Raw genomic sequence first — 17071 nt, forward strand, 5'->3', positions numbered from 1 at the left:
GCTCCATAATGACAGCATGGGGCCCCCTTGGGATTCTCTCTCCCTCTCTCTGCCCCTCCCCTGCTCATGCTCACTTGCTTGTGCTCTCTCTCTAAATAAATAAATAAACTTAAATAAAACTTAAATTAACACATTCCATTATTTCATCTCAGATTATCATTATGGAAATTTAACTGCAGAGATGAATTTTAATGGAAAATTTCATTGCTTTCATTTTTTCATTTTTTCATTTCAGTAAGAAAAAATAAGATGTTCACTTTTGTTTTCTGTTAGGAAAATAATGCTTAACTTAGTTTAGTAGCTGTATCGGGTGAACTCCAACTGTTGAAATAGTTTCTTTGATTTCAAAAGTATATCCACTACCTTTTGTGGATTGTAGTAAGAAATACAGCCCAAACTACGCTCACTTCATAAGTGGCTCTTGTGAACAGGTAGCTTGAAATATGACGTTTCCATGTTTGTTTTTTTAGGCACTTTATTTGAAAACTAGTAACTTGCAAAATTCCTGTGGTACTAAGCTTCAGGTTATTTATGATTACTTTTTGTTTTGAAGAACTTCCAAGATTTGTTGAGGAAGTATCCTAAGTTTCTCCTTCGTGGACCATATTGACAATCTGAATAATTTTATACTATACAACTCTTTAGCTAGAGGGTTAGTTTCTCCCCGTAACTATGAGAACTGAGGTATCCAGATAAAGTACTTAGACAAATAGTAAATTACATTTAACTCCTCAGCATTAACGTTTGTTATGGACTAAATATCCGTGTCCCTTCAAAATTCGTGTGTTGAAGCCCTAACTCCCATTGTGGCTGTGTTTGGAGATGGGGCCTCAAAGGAAGTAATTAAAGGTTAAACGGGATCATAAAGGTAGGGCCCTGATCTGATAGGATTAGGTTCCTTATAAGAAGAGACCTCAGAGAACTTGTTGCGTACTCACTCGGGAAGGCCATGTGAGGATATAGTGAGAAGGCAGACGTTGTCTGCAAGCCAGGGAGAGAGGTCTCACCAGAAACCAACCAACTGTGATGGCACCTTAATCTTGGACTTCCCAGCCTCCAGAACTGTGAGACATAAATTTCTGCTGTTTAAAAGCCACCTGATCTGTTATTTTGTTATGGCAACCAGTCTCAGTCTCCTCAGGCTGCCATCACAAAATAGCATGGGCTAGGTAGCTTTAAAGAGAAATTTATGTCTTAGATGGTTCTGGAGACTGGAAGTCCCAAGATCAAGGTGCCGGCAGATCAAGTGTCTGGTGTCACAGGTCAGTATTGCTGGACATGAGTTAAAGCGTCAAAACCAGATTTTATTCAGTAACTACTGGCAGTGGGGGACAGAGCTGAGCTCCTTTCCAATTTGTGCGGAAGTGATTTCAGCGATTTTATCGAGAAAATGAGGGAGCAGGGAGAGCAGGGGCTTCGTAGAGTCAGAGAAGTGAAAATTGCAAAGTTGGTCAGTGTGAATGTGATTAGACGAGCTGTGTTCATTAACTCAGTTATCAAAGTGTGGATTCTATCCTCCCACAGAGACTGGTAGACAGAGGCCCTATCCTTTCTGACATTTATATTTCAAAGGAGTGGCTGTCAGGTCCTTGAGAAAGAGATTTCTGAATTTTCAGACTTACATACTCACAGCGGTGAGTTCTTTTTAGTAAATGCTGTAAGAAAGGGAGGTCAGGGGCCCATTATCAGGTATTGGCTAGAACAAACAGTAAATTTTCCTGGCAGAAACATTTTCCAGGCAGGAATTATAATGGGGGGGAGGGGGGTTGAAGGGTCCTTCTAGAGACAGGGCTTTGTGCTGCTAGAAGCCATGCTTGAATTTGGTCAAGTCTGTTACTCCAGGGATTGGGCCAGAGTTGTAGTGTGCCAGAAGTTTCCCGGTTCTCACTGGTGAGGGCCTGCGTCCTGGCTCCTATTCAGTTACCTTCTTGCTATGTACTCATGGCCTTTCCTCTAGTGTGTACACAAGGAGAGAGGGAGAGAGAGGGAAGATCTTTTCTTTTCCCTTCTTCCTTCCTTCTTTCCTTCTAAGAGCACTAATCCCATCATGAGGCCCTGCCCTCAGGACCTCCTCTAAACCTAAAGAGCCCAACTCCAAATACCATCACCTTGGGGGTTAGGGCTTCAACAGATGAGTTTTGAGATGACACAGGTATTCAGTCCTCAGTCCATATGGCTTCCTGCGCAGACTACCATAGCAGCTCAATCATTTCAAAGTTAAGAGTGGATGTTGTTTGTGCATTTGCAACAAGTCTTAACTACAACTACTGATATTGTACTAATTATAACTAACGTAGTTGAAATTTCTCCGTTAAATATCGTGCATCTTATGTATCACTTGCATGCAAAACACATTAGCTAAATTCCTTTAAGTCATAGGTATTAACTGTTCTGTTTTGTTATTTTTATCCAAACACTGGTTTGTTACATACTTAATTCTTAGATAAACGTGCTTGCAAATGTTTGAACTTGCTATCCATATCTCAGACAAAGATAACTTGGCCAGAACCTTGAACCCCAAATTAATTCCCCAGGAAAATACACGCAGAGTGTCACATCAAAGTTTTAAGGAGTTTCTGGTACAGTGAGATAAACCATAAACCGATAAACTGAAGCTTGAAGATTCCACTTGCCCATTGAACTTGAGGCCTTGGTAGAGCCAGGCCAACTCCTGGGCTCCTTTTCCCATACTCATGGCTTTCTTGCTCTTCTCACTCCCCACTGTGGGAGGTGGATCAGTGCCAAGGTGACAGGCTGAAGAAGACCAGAGAATTGTTTTGTACCCTCCTTAAAGCCTAAAGCAGAACTGGCTGAAACCACTCTTGCATGTTCCTTTTTTCCACTTTAAGGCCTGGACTAGATCCAGATCCTGGTAGCCTGCGCCATGACCACATTCCCATTCCCATTCCCATCTTCCAAGTGGAAGGTAGCCTCACCTTCCTTTTACCCCAGGTATGGGAGGGAAGAGAATGTAAAAAGGAGAAACCCAGGACTGATATTAGGAGTGCCTCTGCCTGGCTTTGTGTATAATTATCTTCCTACTCAAGTTGGCCAACTCGAACGGTGACCTAACTAAATGCCCCTAAGAACATCATTTTTGTTCTTGATCCTTATCAGGGTCTCTCTTCTTTGGAGATAGACTGGAGAATGGGGTGTGAAGTGTATGATTACCAAACTTAGTTACCCTTCACGTTTGTTTATTAAAGAGAAACCGAGGGGCTGCCTCCCTCAGGTTACACTCCGAGGTAACAAAGATTAAGTAGTTTAAATGGATTCAGCAAGGATGTGTGGAGCGCCTCTGTGGTGCCAGGCACTGTGCTAGGTACGGGGGGAAAACAAGGGGGAGCAAAACAGATAATCCCTTCCCTCATGGAGCTTATGTCGTAATAGAGGACCAGTAGAATACAGATAATAAATATAATTCACACATAGTGCCTTAAAAGGAAGCTAAGTGCTTCGGAGAAAAATAAAGAAGGGTAAAGAGGTAGTACTGGAGGTGGTGTTTCAGTTTTAAATAGATTGGTTTAAATAAATAGATTGGATTCCAGCCCAAAGATCACTGCACAGGAAGGGACAGAGACTGGTATTTAATGTAATGTAGATACTCCGAAAAGGGAGAGCAGGCTTCCGGTTGAGGAAACTGGAAAGCTTCACAGAAAAAGTTTGACAGGTGGACAAGCAGACCTAGGAGAAGGCTGTCTGGGCAAAGGAGAATCAGAGGACATAGACAAGTCACAGAAAGTGACTTCAGATCTACTGAGGAAGAAAGGTCCCATACGAGAGCAATAAGAATTAGGAGTAAAATGTAAGTTGTTATTACATAGTAGTGACTTACATTGAAAGATCTTCCAATATTGAACCATTTTCACGCAACTCGGGATGAATCCAGCTTGGTTGTGGTGCTTCCTCTTTTTATGGGATTGATTTAATTGGTAGTTGTTGTCCCCACCTCCACCCCCCGCCCCCCCGCCCCCCCGCCCCGATCTATAGGCATGAGTGAAATGAACCTAAATTTTCTTCTTTTGCTGTGTCTTTGTTTTTCTTCTTAGGATCTCACTGGGAAGGCTAGTAGCACGAGTTAGGACTATTCCTTTGTTTTATATTGTCTTTTAAGGTTTGCATAAACCTGGGATAAATAAAATCTGAATCTGCTTATAAAACCATCAGGGCCTGGTGTTTTCTTTGTGGGAACACTTAGCTAGCCCACTGCTTCTATTTCTGTAGTAGTAATAGCATTTTATTTAGGCTTTTAACTTCTTCTGGAGTCAGTTGTGATAAGTTATTTTTCAAGAGATGTGTTCATTTCATAGACAAAATTTCTTAAAGCTTGTTGGTATACAGTTGTTGATGCTGTTCTCTTTTTAACCTCTACTTTATTTAGGGTGATATCCCCCTTTTCATTCATACTATTTGTGTTTTGTTTTTATTTCCTTGATCATTCTTTCCAGAAGTTTGCCTATTTTTTCCCTTTTTTTTCCGCCCACCCCCCCCCCCCAGCAAAACATATTTTTGGTTTTGCTGATGTTTTCTATTACATATTTAATACCTCAATCATTAACCTCTGATATTATTTTTTATCTTTTTTCTCCTACTTTCTGTAAGTTTATTGTGTATTATCTAATTTCTTAAGAAGGGCATTTAACTCCTTAATTTTGAGTATTTTTATTACAGCTATTTAAGGTTATAGCTTTCTGTCAAAGCACCATTTTTGCTGCATCCCAAATGTGGTGTCTTAACATTTAATTCTGAGTATTTTTAGATTTGATTATGATTTCTTCTTTAACCCATGGTTTATTTAGCAGTATGCTTTTTAAATTTTCAAGTAGGCGTCTATTCATGTTTTCTGCCCAAAGCATGAATAGACACTTCTCTAAAGAAGACATCCAGATGGCCAACAGGCACATGAAAAGATGCTCAACGTCGCTCCTCATCAGGGAATTACAAATCAAAACCACACTCAGATATCACCTCACGCCAGTCAGAGTGGCCAAAATGAACAAATCAGGAGACTATAGGTGCTGGAGAGGATGTGGAGAAACGGGAACCCTCTTGCACTGTTGGTGGGAATGCAAACTGGTGCAGCCACTCTGGAAAACAGTGTGGCGGTTCCTCAAAAAATTAAAAATAGACCTACCCTATGACCCAGCAGTAGCACTGCTAGGAATTTACCCAAGGGATACAGGAGTACTGATGCATTGGGGCACTTGTACCCCAATGTTTATAGCAGCACTCTCAACAATAGCCAGATTATGGAAAGAGCCTAAATGTCCATCAACTGATGAATGGATAAAGAAATTGTGGTTTATATACACAATGGAATACTACTCGGCAATGAGAAAGAATGAAATATGGCCTTTTGTAGCAACATGGATGGAACTGGAGAGTGTGATGCTAAGTGAAATAAGTCACACAGAGAAAGACAGATACCATATGGTTTCACTCTTATGTGGATCCTGAGAAACGTAACAGAAGACCATGGGGGAGGGGAAGGGGAAAAAAAAAGAGAGGGAGGGAGCCAAACCATAAGGGACTCTTAAAAACAGAATAAACTGAGGGTTGATGGGGTGGTGGGAGGGAAGAGAGGGTGGGTGATGGGCATTGAGGAGGGCACCTTTTGGGATGAGCACTGGGTGTTGTATGGAACCAATTTGACAATAAATTTCATATAAAAAAATAAATTTTCAAGTAGGCAAGAATTTTTTTTTAATTGTTTTATGTTTATTTCTGAGAGAGAGAGAGAGAGAGACAGAGCATGAGTGGGGGAGGGGCAGAGAGAGAGGGAGACTCAGAATCAGAAGCAGGCTCCAGGCTCTGAGCTGTCAGCACAAGAGCCTGACACGGGGCTCGAACTCACAAACCGTGAGGTCATGACCTGAGCTGAAGTCGGTCGCTCAACTGACTGAGCCACCCAGGCGCCCCAGTAGGCAAGAATTTTTAAAATTATCTTTTGTTACTAACTTTTTAAGTTTATTTATTTATTTTGAGAGAGCAGGGGAGGGACAGAGAGAGAGGGAGAGGGAGAGAATCCCAAGCAAGCTCCTCACTGTAAGCACAGAGCCCAATGTGGGGCTTGAACCCAGGACTGTGGGATCATGACCTGAGCTGAAGTCAAGAGTCAGATGCTCAACCGACTGAGCCACCCAGGCACCCCTTGTTATTAACTTTTAACTTAATTACATGTTGGTCCCATGTCATAGTCTGTAAGTTATCTATTATTTAAAATTTATTTAGGCTTTATGATCTAGTACATGATTTATTTAAAAAGCGTTCATATGTCCTTAAGAAAACTGTGAGTGTACTGTATTTATTGGATGCAGAACTCAGGCTTATTCTCATGGTATGGTTCAGATCTTATATATTATTGTTGATTTCATTTTTTTGGTCTGCTTGACTAATCAGTAGTTGAGAGAAGCAGCATTATTGAGGAGGGCACTTGGAATGAGCACTGGGTTGTTGTATGTAAGCAATGAATCATGGGAATCTACTCCCAGAGCCAAGAGCACACTGTATACACTGTATGTTTTACATATAAATTTTATTTTATTTTATTTTATTTTAATTTTAATGTTTTTATTTATTTTTGAGACAGAGAGAGAGCATGAGCAGGGGAGGGGCAGAGAGAGAGGGAGACGCAGAATCAGAAGCAGGCTTCAGGCTCTGAGCTGTCAGCACAGAGCCTGACATGGGGCTCGAACTCACAGACTGTGAGATCATGACCTGAGCTTAAGTCAGACGCTTAACCGACTAAGCCACCCAGGCACCCCAATAAATTATATTTTTAAAAAATAAATAAAAGCCAGGAAACTGAAGGGGAAAAAAGACACTCCTTAGATTTTAATCTGCCAATTATGAGGGTTTGGAGAAGTCCTGGGCAATTGTCATAGTTAGTCCCTACCTATTTTTTTATTATTTATTTTGAGAAGGGAAGAGAGAGGGAGAGAGAGAGAGAGAGCGCGTGAGCGAGAGCGAGTGCCAGCATGCATGAGCCAGGGAGGGGCAGAGGGAGAGGGAGAATCCCAAGCAGGCTCCACACTGTCAGCACAGAGCCTGACTCGCTCAAACCCATGAACTGTGAGATCATGACCTGAGCCAAAATCAAGAGTCAGATGCTTAACTGAGTGAGCCACCCAGGTGCCCCCCACCCCCACCTATTTTTTCCCAGCTCTTCACCAGCACAGGGTTTCTGCCCTGCCCTAAATTCACTCTGCCCTGCTCTGAAGTCTTGACCAGAGATCTGAGTCCCAGCAAGTGTGGGAGAAATACTGTTGTCTCAAGATTTAGGGGAGGAAGAAGCAAGAGCAGAAACCCTAGAGGTTCCTTTTCTATTTTATCCTCCCACACTGTACCACAGGGATTTCTCATAGTTTCCCCTTTCCTTGGTGTTTTCCTTACTCAGTCCCTTTGGGGTTGCCCAAAGGGCCCCTTTTAGGCAATAGGGGAGCCAGAAGCTATGCTAGTTGAGTTTCTTGGTAGAGACCAAACTGGAGTATTGCACCTTGATATACGTGCGTCACCTGTAACGTCCTAGAAATAGAACTGCTTGAACACTTCTTTCCACATTAAACCTGTGTTGCCTCTATATTTTTTCTTTTCTTTCTCTCTCTCTCTCTGTTTTTTGTTTGTTTGTTTGTTTGTTTTGTGTGTGTATGACACTACCAACATCTAAGAACATAAACCAGAGCAGTGTTTTTTCAAACCTAGAGGTGGGATAATAGAAAATATTCGGGGTTTACCACAAAATTAGGGTAAATATTATTTGTGACGCTTTTACTTCCTCGGTATGTGTACATGCACAAACACTCACAAGTATGTGTGCTGGGCTGTGCTGGAGAATCTACTAATGTGGATTATAGTCAGAAAAGTCAAAAATCACCGACTAGAGAACTAGGCATCATTTTGGACCCGTCCCTCTGCCTTCCCTCCTACAGATATTGAATTACCAACTCGGTCGATTATACTTCCTCAATAGTTCTCAAATGTATCCCGTCTTCCTCTTCCCTCCCAACTACCACTCTGCTTCCAGCACTTTCTGGATGACTGCAACAATCTTCAGATCCATGCTCCACCTCCTTATTCCGATCAGAGTCATCTTTCCGAAATGTACATTTTCCTTACGTAAATCCTCCTGTGGCACCCTGTTGCCCACGGATGACTTCCAGGCTTTATAACATGGCCCCTGCCTACCTCTCTAGCTTCATCGGCTAGCCTTCTAGTATCACAGCTAAACACCAAACCGCTTTCGGTTTTCCTCACGTTCTCGGATGAGTTTTATTTTGTTCATTCTTTCACTTTTGCCTGGTGTGGGAAGGGAGGGTCCTTTACTCCCACCCCTTTTGTGGGGGTGAACTCCAGCTCGTGTACTCTGACTTCGTATGTGAAGTCTTACACCCCTACCTCCCCCACCCCTGGAGTCCCTCCTCTATGTTTCCAGAATATTCTAGGCATCATGCATTGCACAGCCAAGTTGTTTTTAAATCATCTGTTTAGGTGAGTGTTTACTTTTTTTTATGGGAAGTAACTAAACATCATACTCATGTTAGTGCCTAAAAGAATATCTAGCTCATTTTGGGTGTTGGTCAGATGTTGGCTGAATGACTGAAGATCTGGAAAGTTCAAGCACCTTTTCCAAATCATGTTGCTTATAGGTGACAGAATTAAGACTCGGAAACAAAGGGCCTCTTTTATTGTTTCATGCTACAGACGAGTACTCCTTCTAGTACGTAATGTAAAACTGAAAAAGTACATTGATTGTGCAATACCGAATAAATCACTTTAAGCTAGTTTGGTAACAATCAAGATGATTAAGTTAACCTTTGTGAATAATCCAATTTTTGCCTACTGTAAGGGAGTCTATTTCTGGCACATGAACAGTTTTGGCGTGAAATCTAATATTTGCAAAGAGGTAAAATAGTGCAAGTAGACTCAAAAGTAATTTGGAAAAATCAAAGTGACCTTTTTGTGACTCTATTTTGAGTGGTCAGTTAGAACTTTAAAATATGTAATGTGATGGATTCCAGGCATACTGTTTAAAACGTGATGTGAGCTTTAGTTTAGAATATGTAAAAGATGGGAATGGTGGCATTTGAAGAATTACACTGTAGGAAAAGCTCAAGATATGTTTGAATCACATTTACAGATGCAAGTTATGACATAGAATGATTCTTGTGCCTTCAGGTTCTTCCAGTTTCTGTAGCGTATGCAGAAATCAGTCGGGGTTTAGAAACTAAGACCCATCCATCAGTTTATTGAAGGATAGAGAAACACATTTCAATCTGGGCCTATCTCCAATTTCAGAAGTTTTTAGAGAAGCAGAAGCTGTTTCAAATTTCCACTTGTGGAATTTGAGAAGCAAAAACAAATGAATAAAGAAAAAAAAAGAGACCAACAAAAACCCAGCCTCTTAAATATGGAGAACAAACTGGAAGCTGCCGGGGGCGGGGGGTGATGGGTGAAATAGATAAAGGGGATGAAGAGCACATTTATCCTGATATAATGTATAGAATTGTTGAATCATATTGTACACCTGAAACTAATATGATGCTATGTGTTAACTATACTTGAATTAAAAAAATAAAAACCAAAAAAGCGAAGCATCAGAAACAGAAAAAGGGTCAGAGCTGAAATATCCCTTAATAACATCCAAAGTGCTGTGTGTATGAGGATTTCCCCAATCGTTTCCAAAAGGTATTGTTACAGTTAGTATGTTGAAACAGGATCCAAACAGTGTCCCCACATTGGTTGGCTGATGTGTCCTTGAATCTTCCTTTATCATGGTCTCCTCTCCCTTCTGCCCCCTCCCATTCCTTTTATTTATTGAAAAAAAATAATTTGCGCTCTTCATTTTCTTACTATGTTGCAAAGTCGAGGAGAGTAGGAACTTAAGATTTTAGCACTTAAGAATTGTGCCTGGGATCCAGTAGACACTTGACTATCGGACTATAGTCTATCGGACTATTATTTGTCCGATGCTGTTGATAATACTCAAGGCCTGTGTTTTGTCCCGGCAGGTTGATCCAAAAGACTACATGTTCAGCGGACTGAAGGATGAAACAGTAGGTCGCTTGCCTGGCCAAGTGGCAGGACAACAGTTCCTCATTCAAGACTGTGAGAACTGTAACATCTATATTTTTGATCACTCGGCTACAATCACTATCGATGACTGTGCTAACTGCGTGATTTTCCTGGGACCTGTGAAAGGCAGCGTGTTTTTCCGGAATTGCAGAGATTGCAAATGCACGTTAGCCTGCCAGCAGTTCCGTGTGAGGGACTGTAGGAAGCTGGAAGTCTTTCTGTGCTGTGCCACTCAGCCCATCATTGAGTCTTCCACAAACATCAGGTTTGGCTGTTTCCAGTGGTACTACCCTGAGCTAGCGTTGCAGTTCAAAGACGCAGGGCTAAGTATCTTCAACAACACCTGGAGCAACATTCATGACTTCACGCCTGTGTCAGGAGAACTCAACTGGAGCCTTCTTCCAGAAGGTGCCGTGGTTCAAGACCATGTTCCTCTCCCTGCCACCGAAGAGCTCAAAGCTGTCCGCATTTCCACAGAAGCCAACAGAAGTATCGTTCCAGTGTCTCGGGGTCAGAGGCCGAAGAACAGTGATGAATCCTGCTTGGTGGTATTATTTGCTGGCGATTATACAATCGCAAATGCCAGAAAACTAATTGATGAGGTAAGGAGAGAGACCAGAGAAACAGACACACACCTAGGTAGAAGCACACCACTTTCTGGAGAACTTTCTTTTCAAATTGGCTGGTAGAAATACAGGCAGTCCTTGGGGCCCCTGAGTGGCTCAGTCAGTTGGGTGTCTGACTTCAGCTCAGGAACTCGAACTTCGGGAGTTGGAGCCCCACAGTGCAGCGCAGAGCCCACTTCGGATCCTCTCTCTCCCTCTCTCTGCCCTGCCTCCACTTACTTGCCCTCAAAAATAGATAAAACGTTTAAAAAAAGAAAAATACAGGCAGCTCTTAAGTTATAGTCCTCTGGGCCTCAAAATACTTTCCCAAAGAAACTTTTAAAAATACAGTCCAATTCAGTAAGCATTTATTAAGCACTTACTGTGTGAAGAGTTACTCTGTTACCGTATTTCATTGATTATAGGATGCACATTTGTTTTCCACGTTTTTGCTTATCTGAAATGCATCTTGCAATCGACGGCAACTTAAAGCTGATGAAATATGGCATGTGCCGGAGATGGAGATACATAGGCGAAATTCTCTGCCCCCAGAGAACTTCCATTCTTTATAATAAATGATTGCCGTGGAAGCTTACAAAGGTAGTACTGCAGAGTAAAGCCTGGCCTCATTTATTAGGAGTTTGGCTAGGGAAGGTGGGAAAGACATTTCAGAGTACAGCTTTTGGCCCCTGACGGGACTGTGGGAACGAGCCCCACACCACTCGCCTTTTCCCTGTTGCTATGTGAAGGGGCAGCTGGTGTGTCAGAATGAGGGTGGGGGCTGGGATAGCAGCTTGTGGGCTCAGGATCAGGGACTTGGTGAATTTGGGACTAGAGAGGAGTTCTATCGGGAGCAGCTCCCACTTGCAGAATACCTGGGGACGGAGAGATGAGGGGCTCCAGGAAGCAGCAGTTCCTGCGTTGGCGGGTACTCCAGTGGGGAGACAGCAGAAGGCTGTATTAATTATCCAGTAATCAGGTATCCTTCAGAAGGAGTCTTTGAATTTAAAAATCAGACTTCCAGAAATGAAGCAGCGGATGGAAAACTTACCAAGTCTCTTTTTGATTGGATTTTTAAAAATATTTATTTATTTTTGGGAGAGTGTAAGTGGGGGAGGGGCAGAGAGAGGGGGACAGGGAATCCGAAGCGGGGTCTGCACTGACAGGCTGACAGCAGTGAGCCCGATGTGGGGCTCGAACCCACGAACCGCGAGATGATGACGTGAGCCGAAGTCGGATGCTCAACTGACTGAGCTACCCGGGCGCCCCATGGATTTTCTAGAAATTGTAACAGTTCTGTCGAAAGGAAGATTATAAGGGAAAAAAGCCCACCAAAGATGACCTCCTCTCTGTGGCTACACATCCTACAGTCTAGAAAACCCGTGTCTGAAATCCATAAAGCATATCTGAAATCTAGTTTTCAAAACAACAGAAGCCAAAGTGCACATTTAAGACTGTGGTATTTTCTTTTTTGTTCATGCCAATCTGATAAAAACTTGCTGTGAATCTGGTAAGATATAGAAAAGTACTTCTGGCCTTCGAGCTATCTAGTCACATATGTTAATCCAACATCTGAGAAGTCAGTATTTGCTTTATCCTGTATGGTGATTTTTTTTTTTAAATCTACATACAGTTTGCAGAAGATATCATTATTCAGGTTAAACTCCTTTTTGGTGGGTAACAAGGAGTGGATAGCACACTTATTTTTTAAAAAGCCATCAGAACAAACACCATCTTTCCTCATGAGTCATCATATGTTCTTTACCTTTTCACTTGCGGTATCTGATGTGTGAAATGACAGTGTCGTGTGCACTTGAAAACAACACGACCAGGAAGAATGATGTTCTTTAGATGTCCTTCTGGATTACAGAAGAGTTTGAAACAAAAGCACAACGGCAGCAATAATAATGGCTAACACTTAGGTAGTGTTCACCATATGCCAGGCATCGTTATAAGGGGTTCAAATGAAGTAACTCACTTGACTTAGAGTAACCTATGAAATAGGTGCCGTTTATTTCCCTTTTTGCAGATAAGGAAAATGAGCCACAGAGAGGGTAAGTACCTGGCAAAAGGCCCCTCAGCCAGGAAACGGCAGAGCCATGATTTAAATCCAGGCAGCCTGGCTTTGTAGACCACAGTCTCAGCCCTTAAGTCCGATGCTACTCTGCTGCCTCAGCAGTAGAGGAGAGTTGACAGGTGCCTGGTGGAGCAGGAATGTGAGGGAAGTACGGGGAGTCAAGGCAGATACCACCCTTCAGCCTAGAAGGAAAATCCCTGGGACTTTCGGGTTGGACTTACCCTCTCTAGTTCTGAAAGCACAGAATTAGGGACTAAAAAGAACAAAACGAAGAAGACACCGAGTACGTGTGAAGAGGGTATCAAAACATGCTAAAAGATCACCAATTTACATGTTAAGAGAGAGATTACATATTTTTTTTAATTTTTTAATGTTTATTATTTTTGGGAGAGACAGAGACAGACAGGGAAGGGGCAGGGAGAGAGGGAGACACAGAATCGGAAGCAGGCTTCAGGCTCTGAGCCGTCAGCACAGAGCCCGACACGGGGCTTGAACTCACAGACCACGAGATCATGACCTGAGCTGAAGCTGGCCACCCAACCGACTGAAACACCCAGGCACCCCCTTTTTTAAAAAAAAAATTCTTTTCAATTTCTATTTTTGAGAGAGCGAGAGAGAGGCAGAACATGAGCAGGGGAGGGGCAGAGAGAGGGAAAGGGAGAGGGAGACACAGAATCTGAAGCAGATTCCAGGCTCCAAGCTGCCAGCCCAGAGCCTGACGTGGGGCTGGAACCTGAGAACTGTGAGATCATGACCTGAACAGAAGTCGGATGCTCAACCGACTGAGCCACCCAGGCCCCCTGAGAGATTACATTTTTTTTTTCAATGAAGCTCGAGTTCCCAGGAAAATATGTGTAGGAGCTACTTAATTCTGAGATGGAAAAAACAAGCAAACAACCCTTGAGTCTTTCTCATACCATAACCTAAATACCTTAAGACAGCCTCAACTGGAACTGTGATTGCTGACTCTGGTTGGTTATGTTCAACCCTAGGACCAGCACAGAATTTTGATTCACATTATTTTTATAAATTGAATGTATCCTAAGAGGTTTTTTAATCTAGGAAGTCCAGAGAAGCTGGATAAAGCAGAAAACACATTCCAGAGTGAATCAAGAGAAGTTACTGGGCCTCAATTTTCTCACCTAAAAAGTCAGATTTCTTGCTTCCTCTTGGCTACATCACAGATACGCACAGGACAAACTAATGTAAAAGTGGTCTGAAATGTTGGGAAGTAACGTATTGCGTAATTTAAAGTTGGGTAGTTAAGCACTATTTTCAAGTCTTTAAGAGTAGAAGAGTTTCCATGAAAAAGGAGTCTCCGGATATCTGCAGTGAGATATCGAAATAGATCAAGTTTCATAATCTGTTATTTGTTTTTAGGTAACAGTATTTTGAGTTAATCATCTTTTGTCAGTTTATGTGTCTGAGTATGAAATGAGAGGTAGTGAGCTCTCTAGAAAATTAGAAACAGAGGTAGGATTATTCCTGCGATTTTAAGTAACTTTGCAGTCATCACCTGGCAGTGATGCCCATGCACATTTCTGCTACTTTTTTTATGTATGTTTTTTTTTTCTGAGGCAGCATTGAAGGCTCTGAAAAAGGATTTGAGTTTGAATCCAATTTGATGGAATAGTGTGGAATAACGTAGCCATAGGGTGAAATATGATGAGCCATTAAAACTGACTTTATAGTGGAATAGCTGGGAAGTATTCACAGTCAAGTAAGGGAAGATTTGTAGAATATCATATAAGTATCTGAATTATTATTATTATTATTATTTTTAGAGATCTCAGTCTGCGAAGTTATATATACTAAAATGTTAGCAGTTGTGGTTATTCTTAGGAAGTGGATTCAGAACAGGACTTTCTTCTCTTTTTTGCAGTTATATGGGTTTTGCAATGAACAGGTGTTATTTCTGTAATGGGGGGAAAACGAACACTGGGAGGATAAAAGGAAGTATACCTATATGGCAGGGGCATCTTTGAGTGATAGCACCTTGGTTCATATTTGTTTCTATTTTTTATTTTTCAAGTGTTCTGTATTGAGCATACATGTTACTTAAAATTTTTTTTAATGTTTATTTTTGAGAGAGGGGGAGGGGCAGAGACAGAGGGAGACACAGAACCCGAAGCAGCTCCAGGCTCCGAGCTGTCAGCACAGAGCCTGACGCGGGGCTCGAACCCATGAACCGCGAGATCATGACCTGAGCTGAAGTCAGACGCTTAACTGACTGAGCCACCCAGGCGCCCCCATGCATGCTACTTTTATACTTAAAAATCCAAGAGGCGGGGCCCCTGGGTGGCTCAGTCGGTTAAGCGTCTGACTTCGGCTCAGGTCATGATCTCATGGTCTGTGAGTTCAAGCCCCGTGTCGGGCTCTGTGCTGACAGCTCAGAGCCTGGAGCCTGCTTCAGATTCTGTGTCTCCCTCTCTCTCTCTGCTCCTCCCCCGTTCATGCTCTGTCTCTCTCTGTCTCGAAAATAAATAAACATTTAAAAAAAAAATCCAAGAGGCTTTGCTAAAAAAACTAAGTGGTTGAATTCTGTGCAAGTTTTAAAAACTTTCATAGTTATTTCAAAAATCAACGTGTACTTATGGCTTCAGATCCTGTGTCTCCCTCCCTCTCCTTCCCTGCTCACGCTCTCTGTCTCTCAAAAATGAATAAACGTTAAAAAAAATCAATGTGTACTCACTGTACAGTATTGTAGCAATGAAGAAGAGTAGAAATAAACTTAAAAACCATCCATAATGTACTCTATCTTGAATAGTTTTTTTGGGAATAATCTTTAATTTATTTAGTCTATAAGCAGATTAACTGGGTTCGAATCACAGTTCTCTTACTTTATAGCTGTGTGACCTTGGGTAAATTTCTTGGCCACTCTGTGCCTTAGTTTCCTCACCTGTAGAATGAGGGTAATAATAGCACCTACCACACGAGAGGATTAAATGTGTTACACATACATAAAGTGCATAAAATTGCCTGGCACACAGTAAGTGCTCCATAAATGTAGTCTATTATTACTGTGTTATACCGTATACATCTGTATCATGCTTTTCAAAATTATTACTTAAGCTCTTCCCCCTTTTGTCGTATATTTCATGAACTGTGCTATTTCATCATGTGACGAATGCACCCTAGTTTACTTAACCATTCTCACTGGACGTTTGCATGTGTCACCAAACTCCTTACGCACCACACACTAATTCTTAACCAGAAGCACCCATCTGGAAAAATCTTGCGTATGTGAAAACTTGTTAGAGCAAACACCCTGAATCAGAGTGCTGATTCAAACAAACATCAGCCTGCTGTGTCACGGTTTTATGTCGAAAAATGCTAGAATAGGAAAATACTGTTTTAATCTCAGAAGTTCATTTTAAAATCCAAACGAAACTTTATTTTCCACAGATGGTTGGTAAAGGATTCTTCCTAGTTCAAACCAAGGAAGTGTCAATGAAAGCTGAAGATGCTCAGAGAGTTTTTGGGGAGAAAGCACCTGACTTCCTTCCTCTGCTGAGTAAAGGTACCTTCTGGATGATTGGTGTACTTGTGTGGTTATCCTCCTGATGCATGATTAGAACTACTCTTGCCCTTAGCATTTCTCTTACATTGCCTTCTTTTTCTTGTTTATGTTTTTTTTCCTGTTACTGTTCACAACTGGCAAAAATTTGGGGGCACCTGGGTGACCCAGTCGGTTAAGCGTCCGACTTCAGCTCACGTCATGATCTCGTAGTCCTTGGGTTCAAGCCCCACGTTGGGCTCTGTGCTGACAGCTCAGAACTTGGAGCCTGCTTCGGATTCTGTGTCTCCCCCCACTCTCTCTCTCTGCCCCTCCCCTGCTCTCACTGCGTGTGTGTCTCTCTCTCAAACATAAACATTAAAAAAAAAAAGTCAGAATTTCACATCATTCAAAAATCCCTGTATAACTAACTAGAAATTAGGCAGTAGGTCTTTCCCCCCTATTCTGTCATGTTAGTACTTGAATGTCACATTTCATTATTATATATTTTGTTATTTCTAATTCTTATTGTATTGTACTACAGTGAGTGACTGTTTTGTTCTCCCTGCCCAGAGTTACAAAGCACTTTATAAGGATTCTTTCTGCTTTAGTGTGCTTTGACCCTACTGGAAAGGAAATAAGAAATATAAACAAAATGGTATATTATTTTATGTGTTTAATATGATTAACTTTCCATGTATAATTAGGATTGTTTTCCCCAGTGGACAAATGCCACCAATAAATTTCAGATACTGAAAACATGTCTGCAGACAGAGGAACTGGAATTTGTGTGCCCTCCTGAAGGGTTATATCTGCCTACAT

At 41.8% G+C, this 17071-nt stretch overlaps 1 protein-coding gene across 1 annotated transcript in view; it reads left to right on the forward strand.

Annotated features, from left to right (window-relative positions):
• Positions 1 to 17071, forward strand: part of RP2 (RP2 activator of ARL3 GTPase) — a 48453-nt gene that overhangs the window by 11824 nt on the left and 19558 nt on the right. Inside the window, exons 2-3 of the mRNA XM_042974184.1 lie at positions 10008 to 10673; positions 16159 to 16273. Coding sequence (XP_042830118.1) covers positions 10008 to 10673; positions 16159 to 16273 — 781 coding nt within the window. The remainder of the gene's footprint in view (positions 1 to 10007; positions 10674 to 16158; positions 16274 to 17071) is intronic.

The sequence above is a fragment of the Panthera tigris genome, chromosome X (genome assembly GCF_018350195.1).
Source record: "Panthera tigris isolate Pti1 chromosome X, P.tigris_Pti1_mat1.1, whole genome shotgun sequence".
Lineage (NCBI taxonomy): Eukaryota > Metazoa > Chordata > Mammalia > Carnivora > Felidae > Panthera > Panthera tigris.